This window comes from Gopherus flavomarginatus, chromosome 10, assembly GCF_025201925.1.
Source record: "Gopherus flavomarginatus isolate rGopFla2 chromosome 10, rGopFla2.mat.asm, whole genome shotgun sequence".
Classification (NCBI taxonomy): domain Eukaryota; kingdom Metazoa; phylum Chordata; order Testudines; family Testudinidae; genus Gopherus; species Gopherus flavomarginatus.
The window spans coordinates 49,533,372-49,555,408 of NC_066626.1; the positions used below are offsets into that span (position 1 = coordinate 49,533,372).

General features: G+C 44.7%; 1 protein-coding gene across 4 annotated transcripts in view; it reads left to right on the plus strand.

The window, feature by feature from the left end:
* The window catches only part of RBMS1 (RNA binding motif single stranded interacting protein 1), a 198,141-nt gene that overhangs the window by 149,845 nt on the left and 26,259 nt on the right, over positions 1-22,037 (plus strand). For all 4 annotated transcript variants that reach the window (XM_050969310.1, XM_050969311.1, XM_050969313.1 and 1 more), the window contains exons 5-6: positions 10,909-11,066; positions 15,023-15,102. In XM_050969310.1, coding sequence (XP_050825267.1) covers positions 10,909-11,066; positions 15,023-15,102 — 238 coding nt within the window. The remainder of the gene's footprint in view (positions 1-10,908; positions 11,067-15,022; positions 15,103-22,037) is intronic.

Genomic DNA, 22,037 nt, shown 5'->3' on the forward strand with positions numbered 1-22,037 from the left:
GTGTATATATAATATTCCTTGTTTCTGAATATAGTATGTTTTCTTTGGCAAACAACAGTATAACTTGTAATATTCATTTTTCAATCTTCATGTAAAATACACACACACACAGATGATATAAAATCACACACGTGTATAATATATTTAGAAGCACACACTTTACAAATTTGAGAGGTTTTTGAAGCACCACAGATCCTGACCAAGTGTTTTCCTGGGAAGAACCCCACTCCTTCCCCCTCACCCCCACTGAGAGCTGCTATCTCTGACCTTGATGCATGACAGATGTTTGTCATTGAAGACAAGGTTGGTTAATGAGGTCCTGGAAGGCACTCAGATATTACGATGATACAGATGTTGGAAGAACTTGTATCAGTCTTATCTACACAGGAAAAGTTCTTACAAGTTACACTGATATACTGGTATAGTTGTACTTTGTTTGCACACTCTTATTCCAGTAGGAGTGTTTGGGGTCCCGTCCCCCCGCATATGGCTTAAACTCCTTTCCCAGTGAGATAAGCTAAGCCAAAAAATGCCCTCTTACCAAAAATCACTTACCCATGTAGACAAGGGAATAGAATAGTTCTCGCACAGGAGTTCACTAAGATGGACCCTTGCATCCACTTAGAGTCCCATTGACTTAATTAGAACTTCACATGAACATAAGGGTCTGCCCTTGTACATCTTTTCACAGGTAAAGGATTAATATTATCTTGATATGTGGCCAGCATTAGTAGCATCAGAGGGCAGTAGAGGCACAACATAGCTTGAGACCCCAAGAAAACATTCTTACTAGCTTTTTCTGAACACCAAGTACTCTCAGCTGAGACTGGTAGAACCTCTTCTGCTCCATCTCAAATATTCCCCACCCAACTTTCACCTAGGGCTAGACTGGAAGATGAAAGCCTCCTGCTCAAAAAAATATCATCCGGCACATAAAATTCTGTCTCAGTTGTTGTTTTCCCAGAATGGTTTGTATACAAATGGTACTGTAGGTTGACGCAAACTTTCATTGGGTCTGTCTTGTACGCTGCATAATTTTGTGTAAACACAAATTTTTAATATAACACAACAATTTAATCTTAAAGATATCTTTAAAGCAAAGCTCATGATCCCAATATTTGTGGCTTTCTTTGAAGCCCCCTCTCAAGCCATGTTCCCTAGACCTTAAAAGTTAAAAGTGACTTTTCTGAATTCTGCAGCTGTGGAGAGGATGTATACGTGTGTAGGGGAACATCAAAGTGCGCAGAAAGACGTAGAGGGCATGGCTGATATGTACTGTGTGGAGGGAAGATCAGGGGTTCAGATAAGTTCTGTTTACAGGCAGAGCTGGGAGCACCCCTATTATAATGGAAGTGTAGGGCAATGTTAATAAGACTTTTTTTTTTCAATTGCTTATAACTTTGCCAAACTTCAACCATGTGGAGTGAAATTTTCAATTCCAAGTATATGCCTCAGGCAGAATATGGTTGGAAAATTTCTTCCAAATGACGCTATCATTTCTGAGAACAACGCTAGGAAAAAAATACGTTATGTTGTCTATTTAAAAAATTCTGTCAACCTTTTACTTGAAAAGTTTTAGCACCCCTATACTTTGGAGCAGGGATTTGGCGGCCATTTTGTCAAGAATGTACCATTTATTGTGCAGAGATTCATGGGGACAAATTTGGCCAAGTTGTAAGTCATTGGAAAATCACGGTTCAGTTCACACATGCTCAGAAAAAGGTTCTTAAATTCTAGTAGCTAAATTCCCCGAAGATTCAGTCTACGCTAAGCATGCAGCTGTTCAAGGCTACAGTGGATCTGTAATGCTAAGTACTCTGAAAAATGAGGTTCTAGGAATCTCAAATTGGGAACCCAAAATTACCACATATTTTGACCTTAATCTCTGTGGCTTAATTTCTTATTTGAAAAATGAGGATAATACCTCTTCATCTCATAGGAGTGTTTTGAAAATAAATTCATTAATATTTGAGTAAATTATAAGAAGGGGATGAGCACTGTAGACAGACTGATGAGGAAATTAATAATTCCAACATCAGAGTGAAGTTTGAATAGTGGGCAGTAACTAAGACGTAGGGCCCCACATTGAACAAGGTGGATAAAACAAAATATTGAATAACTCTTTGAGTGAGCACCATCCATTCTGCTCACTCAGTGAGGCAGGGAAAATAGTACGGTTTCCTATAAAGAGAGACTATTTTAATTTAAAGGCACAAGGAGGTTGAAATAAGGTTGCCCGGTCAGTCTTAATTCTGGCATTTCCTAACTTTTCGGTGCTTGACTTTGTGACCTTATTAATGCTCTTTTAACACAGAGGAGGGGTTGTGTGTAATTCTGTATAGGTTCTTACATTATCCTCATCATCGTAGTATCTGAGCACCTTCCAGTAGTACATTAAGTGAAGTAACTAACAGCTTGTCACATGGGATTCATTCTACACTACACTAGCACTGGTTCATTGGTATAGGAATACTGGTATACTATACTGGCAAAGAATTCCTAGTGTGGACACAGCTACATTGGCAAAGTTGTGCTTTCTACTGGTATAATAAAACCATCCCCACACAAGCATAACGAGCAATATTAGTAAAAGTGCAGTTTTGCCAATATAGCTGTGTCTACACTAGGGACTTCTGGTGCGATCCCTAAGCTATACAGTTGTGCTGCCTCTTCACACCCTGGACTGACATAGCTTTGCTGGCACCAGTCTGTAGTGTAGACCTACACCAGACCTTGTAGCCAGAGGGAGAACGCTGTGTATTGTGCAGGGGGTTCTTTTGGTAAGGTTTTGGGTTTCTTTTCTGTTTTTGTTTTTTATTTTTTAAATGTACACACTGCTGTGAGTTTATATTGGAGAAGGAAGGGTAAAGAAATATGCTTTGCACATGGAGCAGAAGATGGTGAGGTTTGTAATGGTCCTTAGTTCCTTTGTGAATTGTTCCTGACTCCTAGACCAGCCCCGGGAAGGTTCTGTTTCCTGCACAGATGAGCTTTACCCTATGGTCGAAAGCTCCCTAAGGGTTGTTAGATTCATGCTCATGTATGTTTCATTGCTGTATTTCAGATGGGAGATGACAAGCACATGCTTTGCAGAGGCATTATCCTGTAGTTAGATTATGAGGGATCATGGCCCAGAATTTAAATGGGTTTATCTTCAAGAAAAAAAAAATCAAAGTAATCACAAGTTTATAGAGGAGGCTTTGTTCAGTAATAAAGCTTAGAGCGATGGCTGACAGTGGGGCAAATATTTTTTCTCTCTCGTATCCTTTCTCAGAGAGAAATGGGACAATTAAAATTCTGTATAAAATTAAGTATAATGGAGGGAAAACCTGTTAGACTACCGAATGTGCACAATCAACTTGAGTAACTGTGTGACCTTGTCACTCTGTCCTTTGTCCTCCCTTTCTCCCTACTCGTTTTTTGTTCTGACTTTCATTTATATTATATTTAGACTTCAAGCTCTTTGGGGCAGAGACTCTGTTCCTCCTCTTTGTGAAGCACATTTTGGGGTATTGAACGATAATAATGTAATATTAAAAAGCCTCTTTAGCAGCTTCCATCACAAGCTCTCTCACATGATACCAATCACACTCCACTCATCCCTCCCTATGTCTTCTGTAAAAGCCTAGGAATATAGGTGTACCTTGCCAATATGTCCTAAAGCTCATCCAGACCAGGTTCTGGTGAATCCAAGGAGGAAACAGTATTTAATTAACTATATTTAGTATGACAAGTAATATAAACTGGACATACATTATTTGAATAAATTCATAGATTTGTATAGCTCACTCAAATAATTTGTGTTTGAATAAATCTGGAGCTGGTCAGGAATTTTTGGATAAAAACTAACAATTCTTCTTCGAGTGATTGCTCATATCCATTCCAGTTAGATGTGCGCGCCGTGCGTGCACGTTCGTCAGAAGATTTTTACCCTAGCAACTCCAGTGGGTCGGCAGCTCGCCCCCTGGAGTGGCACCGCTATGGCACCTGATATATACCCCTGCCGGCCCGTCCGCTTCTCAGTTCCTTCTTACCGCCGTGTTGGTTGTTGGAACTGTGGAGCGCGGCATAGCTGTCCTCCACGTACCTAGCTTCTCCTTGTTCACTTGTTGTATATAGTTATCGTTAGTGTATAGAGTATTTAGTTCATAGTGTCAATTAGTTATTGTATATAATTTAGCGGGTTCGGGCTCTAGCCCTTCCCCATACCCAGTGCCCAGGCTCATGCCCGGGTCGCAGGGATTCAAGCCGTCTCGGCCTGCAAAAAGCCGATGCCCACGAGCGATCCCCACGACGCCTGCCTAAAGTGCCTTGGGGAATCGCACATATCTGAGAAGTGCTGCATTTGTAAGGCCTTCAAGCTGCGGACCAAGAAGGAGAGAGACCATCGGTTGAAGACTCTCATTATGGAGGCAGCTCTTAACCCTCCTTCCTCGGCACCGAGTGCCGGCACCGGACCGCGCCGGCACTGCGAAGACGCCTCAGCACCGGCCTTCCCCGGCCCCGGGTCCCGACAGAAGAACATCAACGGCCTCTACTCCTGCGAAGCAGACTCGTGCGGACCGCCCGGCACCGACTCCTGCCGTGGCCCCGATGCCAGTAATACCGTCGACTCCGGGCCCAAGAGGTCCATCAAGTCTGGTCTTGGTGAGCTCCCCAGTGAGACACGTGGTAGAGCTGACGGTCCCCACTATGCCAGAGACATTCTCGTCGGCCAGGGACCTGATCCCAATGACCGAGTCTGCTCTGCCTCAGCCCCCGGCACCGCCGGTGCGGGTTCTTCAATCTAGAGGAAAACCGGCAGCCATGAGACCTCCGTCCCTGGAGTTGACGGGCCGGCACCGATCCCCACCTAGGTCCCGGCACCGATCCAGGTCCCATGGAAGATCTTGAACGAGGTGCCGCTCGCAGTCCCGGCACCGCTCACCGCGGCGGTATCGGTCATACTCCTGGTGCAGATCCACCTCCCGGTACCCTCGGCACCGTTCCGGTTCTAGTCATCACTACCAGCACCGAGACTCCCGCAGCCACTCGCGCTGTCGGCGTTCCCGATCCCGGTCGACCTCCCGGCACCGAGCTGGTGGCAGGTCTCGGTCGTGATCTCGGCACCATTATGACTCCCGGTACCGGTCACCGGCACCGAGAAGGTCTCCACCAGCGGGGGCAAGGGGCCCGTACCAACCTCGTTCGGGCCCCCCCCCCCGGCCGTCTCGCCAGCTGTCTGTGTCCTCCCAGGCGGATAGCCTATATGCCCCGGACGCAGATGACCCTACCACGTTGTTCCACGAACCCCAGCCTCAAGAACATGGGCCGCAGCAGTGGGGGTTCTGGACACCTTGGGTGTACCATCAAGCCCAAGGCCTTCAGCCGGGTCCCTCACGTTCCAAAGTCTCGGAGCACAGGGTCCCTGAGGCCACGATTTCCCGTCCTCGTCGTCCTCCTACTGCGGAGAAAAGGTTGTCCCAGCCTCAAGACCCTGAACCCCCTGCGGAGTCGGATGCAGTCCTTCAGGCAGAGCCCTCTGCAGAGCCACTCCTCTTGGGTCTCTCCTCGTCATCATCTCCGGATGAGGCTGTGGCTGGGACATCATCTACCAGCCTGCCTCCACTTGACCTTAGGGTGCACCAGGACCTCCTCAGGCATGTTGCACAGAACATGAACCTGTAGGCCGAGGAGGTCTCGGAGATACAAGATCCAGTGGTGGACATATTGTCAGCGGATGCCCCCACTCGGGTGGCCCTTCCGTTTATTAAAACCATCCAAGCCAACGCCACTACTATCTGGCAGTCTCCGGCTTCTGTTCCCCCCGCTGTGTGAGGGGTGGAACGTAAATATATGGTCCCCTCAAAGGGGTATGAATACTTGTATGTCCATCCTTCCCCTTGTTCCCTCGTCCTCCAATCTGTGAACAAGAGGGAGCGTCATGGTCAGCAGGCCCCGGCCCCAAAGTCCAAGGAGGCAAGACGCATGGACTTACTCGGCCGGAAAGTCCACTCTGCGGGGGCCCTCCAGCTCCGCGTCTCTAATCAGCAGGCCCTCCTTAGCCGCTAAAATTATAACACCTGGGCCGCAGCGGACAAATTTAAGGAGCTGCTCCCTCAGGACGCACGTCAGGAGTTCTCCGCGATCCTTGATGAGGGCAAGAAGGTCGTAGATGCCACGGACTCAGCTGCACGTACTCTGGCATCTGGCATTACTATGCGCCGTATCTCATGGTTGCAGGTCTCCGGTCTTCCCCCGGAACTCCAGTATACCATCCAAGACCTCCCATTTGAGGGCCAAGGCCTGTTCTCTGACAAAACTGACCCCAGGCTACAAAGCCTAAAAGACAATAGGGTCATTATGCGCTCCTTGAGGATGCACAAACCTGTTACCCAGCGCATGCCCTTCCGGCCACAGCAGCAATGCCGGCCCTACCCCCAACCCCGACAGAGGCAGGACTTCGCTAGACGGCGAGGCAGGAATGGTCACCGCAGACAGTCCGGCAACCAAGGGGGCCAGAACCAGAACCCCTCCAAGCCTTCTTCTGGGCCAAAACCTTCCTTTTGAAGGTGCGCCCGAGGGCGTTGTACCAGTTTCGTTGACGGATCCATCCCCTCCTTTTTCCAACCATCTTTCCCTTTTCCTCCCTGCATGGTCCCAGCTAACATCGGACCGCTGGGTCTTACGCACGGTGGAATCTGGATACCACCTGCAATTTGCTTTAAATCCTCCCTCCCACCCCCCTCCCTCGTCCCTCTTCAGGGACCACTCTCGCGAGCAGCTCCTCCTACAGGAGGTGCGAGCGCTCCTCGCCAAAGGAGCCATAGAGGAGGTTCCTGAGTCCGAGCGGGGCAAGGGGTTTTATTCCCGATACTTTCTGATCCCCAAGGCGAAGAGAGGTCTCAGACCTATTCTCGATCTGAGGGAACTCAACAGATACCTAGTAAAGTTGAAGTTCCGTATGGTATCCCTGGGGACCATCATCCCATGCCTGGAGACTGGTATGCCGCTCTCGACGTGCAAGATGCCTACTTCCATATAGCCATCTTCCCACCCCACAGGAGGTTCCTCCGGTCTGTGGTCAACCAGCAGCATTTCCAATTCGCGGTCCTCCCGTTCGGCCTGTCTACAGCCCCAAGAGTGTTCACCAAGTGTATGGCTGTAGTCGTCGCCCATCTTCGCCGCAGTTGTATACACGTATTCCCCTACCTGGACGACTGGCTTATCCAGGGGCCTTCCGAGGCGCAAGTCCTCAGGCACATCCGCATTGTCACGAACCTCTTCGTAAGCCTAGGTCTACTGATCAATGTGGACAAATCAATGCTGATCCCCACACAGAGGATAGAGTTTATCGGCGCCATCCTGGACTCCACCCTTGCCACAGCCTCTCTGCCTCCCTCGAGGTTCCAAACTTTGGCAGCCATCATACGGAGACTGCAAGCAGTGCCCTTGACCTCGATGCGCACCTGCCTTACCCTCCTGGGCCACATGGCAGCCTGCACGTTCGTAACGAACTATGCAAGGCTCCACCTAAGACCCCTCCAGTCCTGGCTCAACGCCCAATACCGTCCGGCCAGAGATCCAATCAACATGATTGTCACAATTCCACAGGGCGTCTTGGACTCCCTCCAGTGGTGGCTGGACCCTTCCGTGGTGTGTGCGGGGCTCCCGTTCCATCCACCCCAACCCTCGGTGTCCCTGACAACAGATGCCTCCTCCCTGGGTTGGGGGGCTCACCTCGGGCTCTTGCAAACCCAAGGCCTGTGGTCACCTCGCGAACTAGCCCTCCACATCAACGTCCGGGAGTTGAGAGCGGTCCGCCTTGCTTGTTAGGCGTTCCGTCACCATCTGCAGGGCCGTTGTGTCTCGGTGTTCGACAACACGACGACCATGTATTATATAAACAAGCAGGGCGGCACGAGATCCTCCCCCATGTGTCAAGAGACCTTACAGCTCTGGGACTTCTGTATAGCCTATTCTATTCACCTCATCACGTCCTTTCTCCCGGGGGTCCGGAACACGCTGGCGGATCGTCTCAGCAGGTCCTTCCTGTCCCACGAATGGTCCCTTCGCCCGGACGTTGCTCTTTCGCTCTTCCGGAGGTGGGATTTTCCCCGAATGGACCTCTTTGCATCTCGCGGGAACAGGAAATGCCAGATGTTCTGTTCCTTCCAAGGCCTCTCACCGGGTTCAGTGGCGGACGCCTTCCTTGTTCCGTGGACAACGCAGTTGCTCTATGCCTTTCCACCGTTTCCGCTCATCCACAAGGTCCTATTGAAGGTGCGCAGACACAGGGCCCGCTTGATCAAGATAGCTCCAGCGTGGCCTCGGCAGCACTGGTACTCCATGCTGCTGGACCTTTCCATAGCCGACCCTGTCCCGCTGCCCCTTCATGTGGACCTGATCACTCAGAACCACGGCAAGCTCCATCACCTGGACCTTCAATCGCTCCACCTCACGGCGTGGCTCCTGAGTGGCTGACCCGGTCTGAGCTCCATTGCTCTACCCCAGTGCGGCAGGTGCTCCTGGGCAGCAGGAAGCCTTCCACTAGAGCGACATATTCGGCCAAATGGAAGCGCTTCACCTGCTGGTGTGCGGAATGGATTTTCCTTCCCACCGAAGTCTCCATTGCTCAAATCTTGGACTACATCTGGTCTCTCAAGCAACAGGGCCTGGCGATATCATCTCTCCGGGTTCACCTGGCAGCCATCTCCACCTTTCACCCCGGGGAGATGGCCGCTCGGTGTTCTCTCACCCTATGGTGACTAGATTCCTTAAGGGCTTGGAGCGTCTCTACCCCCAGGTTCGCCACCCTGCCCCTACCTGGGACCTTAACCTGGTTCTGACCCAGCTCATGTCCCCTCCATTTGAACCATTAGTGACTTGCTCCCTTCTATACCTCTCATGGAAGACCCGCTTTCCTGGTGGCCATCACATCAGCGAGAAGGGTCTCGGAGCTTCGGGCCCTCACGGTAGATCCCCTGTATACCGTGTTCCATAGAGACAAGGTGCAGCTGAAACCGCAGCCAGCCTTCCTCCCCAAAGTGGTATCGGTTTTCCATGTTAACCAGGAGATCTTCCTACCTGTCTTCTTCCCCAAACCCCATTCGACTCGCAGAGAGCAGCAGCTACACTCACTGGACGTCCATAGGGCGCTCGCCTTTTACATAGAGAGAACTAAGCCATTCCACAAAACCCCCCAACTCTTTGTTGCTGTGGCGGAACGTGTCAAGGGGTTACCTGTCTCCTCGCAGAGGATTTCCTCATGGGTAACATCCTGCATTCGCGCCTGTTATGAATTGGCGCACGCCCCCCCGGGCCACATGACTGCGCACTCCACCAGGGCTCAAGCCTCATCAGCTGGTTTTCTTGCTCGCATGCCCATTCAGGAAATCTGTCGGGCAGCAACCTGGTCTTCTGTCCATACCTTCGCTTCCCACTACACCCTGCTTCAGCAATCTAGGGATGACGCAGCCTTCGGCTCCGCCGTGTTGCACTCTGCGACATCTCTCTCTGACCCCACCGCCCAGGTAAGGCTTGGGAATCACCTAACTGGAATGGATACAATCACTCGAAGAAGAAAAGACGGTTACTCACCTTTGTAACTGTTGTTCTTCGAGATGTGTTGCTCATATCCATTCCACACCCGCCCTCCTTCCCCACTGTCGGAGTAGTCGGCAAGAAGGAACTGAGGAGCGGACAGGTCGGCAGGGGTATATATCAGGCGCCATAGCGTCGCCACTCCAGGGGGCGGCCTGCCGACCCACCGGAGTTGCTAGGGTAAAAATCTTCCGATGAACGTGCACGCAGGGCACGCACACCTAACTGGAATGGATATGAGCAACACATCTCAAAGAACAACAGTTACAAAGGTGAGTAACCGTCTTTTTTTGCTGGAATGTATTCATTTTGACAGAAAGGTTTATCAGGTCCAGGATGGAATTTCTGATCAAAACCAGTGAGAGAGGGAGAGCCCAGAACAGCTAATAGCCTGGTGGTCAAGGTTCTCATCTGGGATGTGGGAGACCCAAGTTCAAATCTCTGATGTAAATCAGGTCTCCTAGATCCCAGGTGCATGTCTTAACAGCTGGGTTATTGACTGTTCTGCTCATGCTCCATCTTACTGCGTGCTGCTGTGTCTGTCTCTCATCCCAATGCGGAATGAGAGAATTTTCACAGGTTAGGAAAAACATTTCCTGCCCAGCTTTCTCTGCATTGGACAGCTGCCTATTTTTATTGTAACATTTTGCCAATATACTTTAAAAAAAATGCACTGTATCATTTAGTTTCCATCCCTTTTTTTCCTTTCCTTTCCTATTACACCTCTACCCTGACATAACGCTGCTCTCGGGAGCCAAAAAATCTTACTGCGTTATATTGAACTTGCTTTGATCCCCTGGAGCACTGTTTTGTTATATTCAAATTCGTGTTATATCCGGTCACATTATATTAGGATAGAGGTGTATTTGTCTTATCTCTTTTCCCTCTCCATTTTCAGGGTGCCATTCCTTCAGTCTAAATTTTCCTTTTCTCTCAGCTTCAATCCTGTTTTTCCCTGAATTGCTCCTCTCTAATATTTTCCTTCTTTCCAAAAACCTTAAAACAAAGATATGATATATAGATATATATAGAGATATATGTGTTAAGACTGGTCATTTGTTCATACTAATCTCCACTTTTTTTCTGAATGGTAAAGTTAATAAAAGTCACTCTAGACATGCTTTAAGCAGGTTTTTTCTTGCTTGAATAATTATACTGAGACAGTTGTTTAAAGCGGGTGATGCAGGGAGAGAGAGGCTTGTATATGGGCCCTGAGAATCATAAACATAGAAACACAGATGTAATGATAGACATAATTTATGCTTAAGATTTCTTTCAACACTTTTGATTTTGAAAGATAAATGTCAATTTTTAATTCTGTTTCAGCAACAAGAACAAGATCCAACTAACTTATATATTTCCAATTTGCCGCTGTCAATGGACGAGCAGGAGCTTGAGAATATGCTTAAGCCATTTGGGCAAGTTATCTCTACAAGGATACTTCGTGATTCCAATGGCACAAGTCGTGGTGTTGGCTTTGCAAGGTACTGTAGTTTGCTCATTCTGTACTATGTAAACCATGTGTCCATCAATAGTGTTCATCATAAAAATGTCTTTTTCTAGCTATTGTCACTAAGGGTTCACCCAGACAGGAGGAGGAAGAGGTAATTACAGAAAGAATACCATACTTTTAATTTGAATCCCTTTTTAATTAAGAGATGCAGCGGGACTTTGGTAATTTGTGCTTTGCTTAGCCAAATATGTCAGACTCTCAACTAAGATTTGGGACTAATTTTGGCTTGCTCTGTGCAGCAGTGCAGGGGTTCAAGTGGGAACAAGACTCCACTTTTCACTCCTTGCACAGCTATTGCTCCCACCTCCCCCACACCTGAGTAAGTGGGCAGGAAGTATGGGAGCCTTCTCATCACCACCTCTAATGATAGCCAACATCTGTGGAAGAATTTGGGCTGAAATCCTCCCATCACAGACCCTCCTTTCCACATCCCCCTAAGCCCTTCCATTAGGAAAACTTATGACAGTGCCTCAGACTGATAATCAGACCTCTACTTCTGCTAAATATAGCCTCTTCAAGGACAAAGGGAAATTCTCCCTGTTAAAAGCAACAGAGTCTCCTGTGGCACCTTAAAGACAATCAGATGTATTGGAGCATAAGCTTTTGTGGGTGAATACCCACTTCGTCAGACGTGGTGGGTATTTACCCTCGAAAGCTTATGCTCCAATACATCTATTAGTCTTTAAGGTGCCACAGAACTCTTTGTTGCTTTTTACAGATCCAGACTAACACGGCTTACCCTCTGATGCTTGTCTCCCTGTTAAGTACTGTATGAGCAGAACCCCACCCTGGCCTCTATAATACAGTTTTTGAGGCTAGGTTTCCAGGAGGAGGAGTTGTGGGAGGGCTCCTGCACTACTGAAATACCTTTCTTTGCATCAATTTTTCTGAAGAAAGAGACCCATCACTCTGTATTGTGAGTGCTTGGCATATTCTGGCTCATGAGCCTGTTTCCATTTTGGAGAAAAATATATTTTTGATCCTCCATAATAAATCTTATACCAAAATCATTTGACATCTAGATGGGAATTGTTCTCTCTTAGAGTCAATAAGATCAAACACTATTTCCATGGTCCACTCAGCTCTCAAATACCCTGACCCTGGGGATCTGTATTTCCTTTTGTTACTTGCTATTTGACTATAGCAGATTTCCATGCCAAGAGTTCTCGTATGGCCCTTTAGCATTTATTTTCTCTGTCTCTATGTCCTGCATTAAGCCTGGATCAACTCATGGTCACTCTTGAAAACAGTCAAGATCTCTTGTGTGTGCAAGCTGAATGACCACATTTGAGAACTGGATTGGAGATTTCTGTTAACAGTGTCTGCAATAAGCAGCACTCCTTGAATTGAGGAAGTAGATCCTAAAAGATATATGATTAAGCATATAAATGTGCCACAAAAACACTGATGATAGGTAGAATTAGTCCTCTTGGATTTCGAAGACCAGATGACTGGATAAACATTTCTGATATTTTGTCTATGTTGTGGTAGTTTTGTATTTGAAAAAGTAGGAGAAGATAAAATTGTTGGCACTCTCGTGGACTGTACAGAGAAGAATCTGAACATTGTATGCCACCTGACATAGTCAGAAATCTATTGATTTGTTCAGTCAAATAGAAATATTTTAGAGAGTGGTTTCACTGAGTTTGCTTATGGGAAATTTAACAAGACGATAGGATCTCCCTGAAATGGTTCTCTTTGCAAGTTGTTTCTCATTCTGTTAAACAAGAGGGATTTGGGGCAAGATTTTACCCTAAACTCTTGTGGCATTAGATGCCAGAAGAGCATTACCTTAGCTTCAAAATCTGTACTAAGTGGGTTCTCTACTATGCTAAGACTGAAACAACTCCATGTGTTCATTTAGAAATATGGCTGGCTTTTACAGTAACAGGAGAGGAAACCTGTGTAGATGAGTTCTATAAGACCATATTTTGACATCTATCCACATATACTCAAGTAGTGCAGGTTAGATGTCTGAACATTAATGGGTGAATGCCTTTTTGAGACTGAAGGTTTTTAAGGGACATACGAATGAATGTACCGTTATCTTTCAGTTCTTGTGTCCATGATGTTTTAGGAGGTTAGTAGAAAGTAACCTCAGAATAGATTTTGTCAAGTCCAGATTTGAATCTGAGACTAACACAGTGACTCAGATCCAGCAATCCAGAGCCTTCTCCAAGCTCTCTTGGTTCTCAGATTACATTTGTGAACAAGCCCTTTTGTTCAGTCTGTCCATTTGTTGATCCTGGTTCTTGGCTATGGAAGAATTTCCCAGGGTCTGAGTGGGGAGACTTCCAGGAGTCCAAAAGCATCAATATTTACCTCTCATTAGTTACTGTAGATTGCTGATGAGTGGAAGGTGACTTAGTCATATGGCCTAACTTGTGGATCTGAGTTTCACAAATGTAATAACCAGATAACAATCACATTAATGATTTTGTATATATAACCTCATCTTCATTTTACAAACAGCTGTTAAACTTATGCTCCTGTTAGAATTGCTATCTCTTCGCTTTTCATCTCTGGGTGAACAGTTCCAATTCAGTCCAGGTTGGTAATGACTAAAAGTCAGGACTGTCTGAAGGCAGTTCAATGTGCTGTGTGAATAGAGTTCGCTTTCTTTCTCTGCCTAGTGAACATTGCAAAAACCACTACCAACGGTGGTACTGCCCTTTGGTGTCTGTCTCAGAGAGGCTGTGGTTTGAAATTTGAATGAATGAATGACTGTGAATTAACCCATCTGTTAAGTACCATTGAATGGACTTTGCACTGCTACTGCCCATGCCATACTAGATGTGTTCGGCTAGAACCCCGAATCTGCCAGTAATCACAAGCTGGGTTCAAACTCTGTCTCAGCTCATGAAGGTCTTCCTGGATCCACAAAGTATGTCCTGAGCTCAGTCAGTGCAATTTGCAGTTCTGGCCTTCTAAGCTCACCCCACAGCATCTACTGTTAGATGCCTTGAGGTCTCCTGTTAGCCTTACCTTTTTGCTGTCCCAGCACACCCTATTCCCACTTCACCTGGTGCAAGTTGCCCTTCCTGTAGGATTTTCTGAAGGAGCAATGGAGTAATTAGGTCAGGGCTACAGTGCCCTCTCCCCCCCAAAACAAACAAGCAAAACCCAGCAGGAATGGGGAAACACTACCGTGCCTGCTGTGTCTCCTGTACTAAATAAAGTGATGGCCACACCCCTTGTGGCTTAGTTCTGTAGCTAGGGCAACTCTGGCTAGCAATTATGAGCTGTTCCATCTGTTATATCATTGCCAGGGAAGCCAGTGGATTCCCTAACTGCCATTATAAAGTTTATTGGGCATCTCTGTTTTTGCATTGTCTAGGATTTTGTGGGAGTGAGTGTTCCTGCTCCTTCTGCATCATCGAGATGCTAAGCTGCTTCCTGTTCCACTTACTGCAGAACCTAACTGAATTCTGGGATAAGGCATTGGCCTTTATAAAGTTGGAAGATGGTGAAAGAGAGACCATCTTGAGGAGAATTCAGGGGTGAGGGTTTTCCTGTTACATGCCTCCTCTACCTTTAAGAAGGTGGGTGGGAGGGAGAAATTAGGGAAGGTTTCTTGAAGCATTGGGTTTAGGATCTAAATACCAAGAATCGTGTAGTAATAGTCCCATTGCCAACCCTTGGAAACTGAGTATACATGGCCTAACTTGTGTAACCCATATTATCTGAGCTCTGTAGGGCATGACCTAATAAACAGAGAAATTAAATTTTCAGAGTGTCGAGTCTATCACTTTGCACAAAAAGTTAATTCTCTTTAATTTTACCTATAATTTTACCCTGTTGCTCACACACACAAAAGGAAGTCACAAAAGTGAAAGGAGAGCAAGAAAACCTAGTAAATCCGTTTGTTTTTTCAAATGCAGAAACTGGACAAAAGTTTAATTTCTGTTTTATCCTTTATTTACATAGGATGGAATCAACAGAAAAATGTGAAGCAGTGATTGCTCATTTTAATGGCAAATTCATTAAGACACCACCGGGAGTTTCTGGTATGTTGATTATATTGCTATTCTGACAACATATGTCAATCGATGACTGTCCTTACAGTTCAAGCATATCCTGGGGATAGTTATACCTGGTTTCTCATTCATTAAAATGTAACACTGCTTCCCTGGATAGCTAGAATATTTGCTGGCCTGGAACACAGTAATGCCACTTTTGTTGAAAATAACACCATGATTGTTTTCATTTTCACAATAGAGCTTCACTGGGAAGCAGTACTGTTATGTTCCACTCAACAAAGTAGAAAAGCAGTTCAGATGTCTTGAGCCAAATTCTGCACTAACTTACATCCTGTGTAAGCCCAAGTTAATTGTATACTCATTAGAGCAAAGGTTGATTGGTGGCCCGTGGATCAATTAGCTGCTGTTTTTTGTTTTTTTTTAAAGTGACCTAAACTTAGTGTTTTGCCATCTACCCATGCTTTTGTTTGAAGTCATTCACTTGCTGGCAAACTGGATCCCACGAGCAACATCTTTGCGGCCTGCCTACGGAAAATCCTTTTGAAGTGTATTGAATTTTTCCACTCTGCATCTGAAACAGATTTTCAAGTTCTTGAACAAAGAGACCCACAGAAAATGCTAGAAAAATGCAAAAGAATTTGGAGTCAAAATACATAGGAGCTCAGTGGCATCAGACTATGCTCACGCCACTTTCACTGATATCTTGCCTATTAAAAATATAATTACAGGAAAACATGAATTAAATTGGAAGTCACTCTATAAAACACAGAGCAGCAGAGTAAATTAGGAAGCAAAACAGGACAATACATGAGGAAATAATACATGGCTAAGATTCCAGGTTTCGTTTGGTAACTATTTTACAGAGACACTCAAGAAAGGATTTTACAAGTTACAGTGTTGCTAACACATTTACTGATGATCTACTCCCATTGATGACACGTCCCTCATGCCCAGACCTTGTCACAGAGAACACAGGAAAAGGAAAACAACAAACAGCAAAAAAAAAAAAAAAAATAGCTTGATTAATAAAACTACATACATACCTCATCCTTGAAAGATGACTCCTGCATGAGTCAGTCTGTGGTTTGATAGGCATGGAAAGGCTGCTTCCCCTTGCCCAGCTTGATCTATTGAAGGGTGGCATTTTGACTTGAGTGCCTTTTGCAGACTCTCTGCACTGGGATTTGTTCCATAGCCTACGAAATAATAATTGCATGAAAACTGTGGACATTAGGGTTAGGGGCTGTAACTTCCATTTTCCTGTTGACTATCTTTGCAAATATCCCATGTAGATCATTATTTTGTGAGGTGGAAAATCCATGAGGCAGCAAATAGATAATGGTACTATTTTCATTGAATGTTAACTGTTCTCTTGTCCCCTTTCATTTTGCTTTGTTTTATAATACTGAAATTGTTCAGACACTGGTAAGAGTCTCATGAGTAGGAGCAGACAAAGCTCTAATCAATATTTAGGTATTTCTAACCAAAACAAAAGGACTGTATAGAATCTGTGCAAAACTGGCAACTGCAAAATTGTGGGAACTCCTGCTAGTGGTTTTTAGGTTGCTCATTTGCAGCTCTGTGTCCTGCCCATGCCTGGATTGGCAGCTGTTATCTTACCATAACTGATCACACCCTGCCTACTAAAGGCCCTTTTGAAGCCACAGTTACACCCTTGTGCTATCAGGTTTTACCAGGTAGAAGCAGCAAGTTGTTGGGCAGGATTACATTATAGGAGTGATTTGTATAACAAGTGGGGTGGGGGAACACACTGTGTAAATGTGACTATCTGGGGACAGTAAGATACACTCATTGTTAATACTACAAATACTTAGCATTACACTGCTCATTATTCAAATAAGTAGGTGAGGAAGGGCGTCGCTGAGAGAAGCTACATCATTAAAAGCTCAGTGATGCTACCATGTAGGCACAGCGTGGAGTTGTGGGTGGTGAGAAGCTGTCCTGTCCTTTGGAGAGAATTTCTGTGGAGGTAGAATTGCTCCTGATGCTCCCTGACACAGGCGGAGTTTTTGATATACAGTAACTCCTCGCTTAACATTGTAGTTATGTTCCTGAAAAATGCTACTTTAAGTGAAACAACGTTAAGCTAATCCAATTTCTCTGTAAGAATTAATGTAAATGAGGAGTTAGGTTCCAGGGGAAAAGTTTTCGACAGACTAAAGACTGTATGTATGTGTATATGTGTGTGTATGTATACACACACAGTATAAGTTTTAAACAATTTAATACTGTACGCAGCAATGATGATTGTGAAGCTTTCTGAGGTGGTGGAGTCAGAGAGTGCAAGAGGGTAGGATATTTCCCAGGGAATGACTTACTGCTGAATGATGAACTAGCACTTGGCTGAACTCTCAAGAGTTGACATATGGTTGTTAATGTAGCCTCATATTCTCTACAAGGCAGCACGATTGGAAGGAAGTGATAGCATGACAGAGAGAGACAGACACACACACACACCATTTGTGTGTGTGTGTGAGAGAGGGAGAGGCAGAGACACACTCTGTGTGTGTGTGTGTGTGAGAGAGAGAGAGAGAGAGAGAGAAAGGGACACGCGTTGTCCCTTTAAGTACACTGACCACACTCTCAGTACACTGTCTCTTTAAGTAGATTAGCAAGTTGAGACAGCAGCTGCTGCTCGCAAGCTCCCTCCCTCTTGAGCCCTGTAGTGTCCCTCCTTCCACACGCGCACACACCCCACTCTGTGGAGATGAGGTACGGGAGCTGGGGGAGGCGCACAACCCCTTCCTCCTGCACAGCAAACAGGAGGCTCCTGGGAGCAGCTCCAAGGCAGAGGGCAGGAGCAGCCCATGGCAATTGGAGGAGGGACAGCTGAACTGCCCGGCAATTGATAGCCTGCTGGGCAGCTGCTGCACAGGAAACTTGGGGCTGGTCTACACTAGGGGAGGGGATCAATCTAAGATACCCAACTTCAACTACGTGAATAACGTAGCTGAAGTCGAAGTATCTTAGATCGAATTACCTACCGTCCTCACTGCACAGGATCGACGTCCGCGGCTCCCCCTGTCGACTCTGCTACCGCCGTTGGCGTTGGTGGAGTTCCGGAGTTGGTAGGAGTGCGTTCAGGGATCGATATATCGCGTCTAGATGAGACGCGATATATCGGTCCCCGAGAAATCGATTGCTACCTGCCAATACGGCAGGTAGTGAAGACGTAGCCTTAGGAGAACTGATGGGGGACTGCTTGTCCTCCCTGGTTCTAAGTCCCCACCAGATAGCTCCAAAGGGCTGCTCTTTCTGCAATCAGTGGACAAACCAGGCAGCTGCCAAACAATGTTATAAGGGAGCATTGCACAACTTTACACAAGCATGTTCTCTAATTGATCAGCGACTCGGGATGACGCTAAGTGAGGAGTTACTGTAGTCCTGCAGGAGGTACAGCTGATTCCCCACCCTGCACTGCAGTCTGACACAGAATGGGACTAGGCCATGGGGCAGCTTCCTGGCCCTTAGCAGCCCATGCAAAGACAATGGAGAAGGCTCACACCCTACTGAGTCAGGCACAGTCTGCTCCTAAATGGATAGTAAGAGGGTAGAGTTGTACAAAGTAGATGATTATCCTTTGGCGGAGTGAGGACGGAGTAAGTTTAGAGCCATACAAAACGAAACTGCAGAAGTAGAACTACATGTTTAAACTGAAACACTGTGTACTAAAAACTTGTCTAAAATCAGCAAACAGAGCTGAATATTTAAACCCCGTTACCAAGATGGAGAGGGGGATTGTAATGAAATAGGTGTAGGAGGAAGAACATCTCTTTTAGTTAAAATAACAAAGATTGGATTTAAATGAAAGAAGGGTTTAAACACAGTTATAGGAGCTGGACCTCCTGGGCAGCATGAGAAGACGGATCAGGAAACCTTAATGCAAAGTTCCCTGTAAAGGCAAAAAATAATGAATGCGGCTCAAGTATGTATCCTGACAGTGGAACTTCTAAGGGAGGTGCAGGATAGAACTATTTCCTTACGCAGACTGTTAAACAATCAACTGTTACCCAACCCTGAGAGTTAACCAAGATTAATATTAAGCTGGTTCTTTACCCAAATACCTATATCCTATATTAAGTGCAAACTCCCTCCCTCACCCCAATATTGATGTTATGTCAAGGTTACAAAGGGTTTTTTTGGTTTGGGGTTTAAGTCATGCAAAAAGATAAGGCGCAAAGATCAATGTTTAATCAACCATGTTATAAATCCACAGTGGTACCTACTAACTCTTGAAGCATTTCTAACGTGCCGAACACTAAAGTATGATTTCTTTTAACAATTGTTTCTTTTCCTGGGATTTTGTTAACTATGTTAGATGAATATTTCTCTCTCTTTATGCCATAAAATGAGATATGCCATGACTCATGTAACTTTACTGGGAGAGCCTTAACTTTTGCATATGCTGCCTTTTTAACTTTACCTGTGCAATTAGTTAGTTTTAATATTACCTTAACATAACTTGCATTTAATTTTTTTTCTTTTTTAAGAAAAGTAATTGTCTTTACTGAAGAATGGAGTGTTTAAAGGTTCTCAGGCTGTGAAATCTGAATGTCACTGAAGTGAATTGTGTCACTGAAGTGAATTTACATTTAGGAAATAACTTTCCCTGAAGAAATGATTGTATTGTTTTTTTCTCAGTTTTGGATTTTTCTTTCATATCACTTAAAATATTTGGGCTTTGGCAGATTGAGGTATGGACCCCTGTGTATCTCCATTGTGGTCAATTAACAGAATTTGGCCCAAAATATTGATAATGGTCAGTAGTTAGAGCAGCTCCTTTATAGTTAAAGTTTTATAGTTATGCTCTGGCTGGAAGAATTGGGTCGCATGAGTGAACTGAAGGTAGATTTTGGACCATTGAGTTTAAAGTAACTTTTTAAGATTTTTAAAAGGGTGCCTAAGTTTTTTATTTAAAAATATGAAGTCTATTTTAATTCATATTCTGATTAATTAGCAAAATGGGAGTTTACATGGATTAATTTCTATAATTTGTGGTGTGTTCCAACTTCTGCCAACCAGTACTACCTATTTTTTAGATGGAACTGACCAACTACAGATCTCCAGTGAAGTGAGCATTGCAAGTACCTTGCACAACTACAACACACACAGTTGACTTTTACAAGTTTCACTATCTGCTATCATAGTCAATCTGACTAAAAAAAACCAAAAAAGGCTGAGGGGGTGTGTGCTATTTTAGTTGCCCTAATTGGAGCCATACTCTTCCACCTTTACTCATACTATGTAATGCCTTCCTCCAGGAGTAATCTCATGAAATTAGTGAGACTACTCTTAGAGTAAGGTACTGCTCAATGTAAGAATCTGGCCCTTGGTAAATTGGTAAACAGAAGTAGAAAAGAATTTTCAGAAGACCCTAAATCCATGTTGTGGTCCTTATCTGTCTTCTCCTTCTCAAAAGATTTAGGAGTCAGAGTTGGAAAATTCTTTTAACTGCCAGAAGAGATCAGCACTGTGTGTTTTTAATGTTGTAAATTAATTTTAATTTTCTTGTGTACCCACTAGGTTAAGCCTGTTGCTTTCATCATACTTCACACAGAGTTGCTCCTTTCTCCATGAGTAGTTCCACTGAAGTCATTGGGACTATCCATGGTGTAAGGTACTGTTCACTGCGAGTATGGGAATCAGAATCTCACCCTTAGTTTTTATTATTAGTTCATTATAGAACAATTTGTTTTCATAAAGTTATTTGGTACTATCTGTAGTAGTGATCTCTATAGACTATCAATATATAGTAGAACCTCACAGTTATGAATGGAGGTTGTTCTTAACTCTGAAGTATTTGTAACTGAACAAAACATTATGGTGGTTCTTTCAAAAGTTTTTGCAGCTGGAAATTGATTTAACACAGCTTTGAAGCTTTATTTTACAGAAGAAAAATGCTGCTTGTAACCATCTTAATTTAAATGAAACAAGCACAGAAACAGTTTCCTTATCTTGTGAAATCTCTTTTTAAACTTACCCGTTACTATTTTAGTAGTTTGTTTAACACAATACTGTACTGTATGTGCCCCCCCCCCTCTTTTTATTTTCTTTTAGTCTTTGCCGCTGCCTGCTTGCATACTTCTGGCTCCAAGTGAGGTCCTATGGTTGACCGTTCAGTTCGTAACTTTGAGGTTCTGTTAGAGAGTTAGATACAGGCAAGTGCCTGTGCATGCTCTTACAGTCTTGATCTAAATTCCGAGACAAAAAAGTGCAGCATTCTGGAAATGTCTTTGCCTGCCACAAATACATTTTAAATTGAGGATTTTTTTTCTTGACTTAATGAAACTGACAGTCAATCAATATAATAGTATCCTGTGTAATATTTAATTTTAAACAGACTCATAGTCTTTAGTTTTCAAAGTTCTACTGATTTTTAAAAACAAATATGTAGAAAACACGTAACTGAAATTGTCAGAGGGAGCCTGGAAATTTTGGCAGCTGAGTGGTGGGGACAGATAAGGTTTGGCACCTGGGAAGGTGTGGAATGCAATTTGGAATTGATGATGGATGTGCACATTACCTGGATGTTCCTGCTAAAATGATAAGCTGAAATAGTTAAATGCTAAAATGTAAATTATCATCATTAGGTTTCAAAAGTTAATACTCCATGGAGAATAATAGGCAGTTAACATCTCTGAGCTATCGGGCAGACACCACAACATCAATTTGCAGTTGGTTAAGTTTCAAAGGGATTCTTCACAACCATTTTATCATTTTAAATGAAAGCTTAGATTCTGAAGCATAATTATGTGGCAAGAGGTGAACTGCATGACTGTGAAATAGTTTTTCTAGGGAGTGTCCACGTGTATTCCACTTCCAGTGAGTGTGCGCACCATGAATGAGGGATTGGAATCTTTTTGAGTAGTAAACCTTGTCTGTGTTTCTGGGACCTTGAAGTAAAAATATTATCTAAGTTATATCCATTGGGACTGCACCAG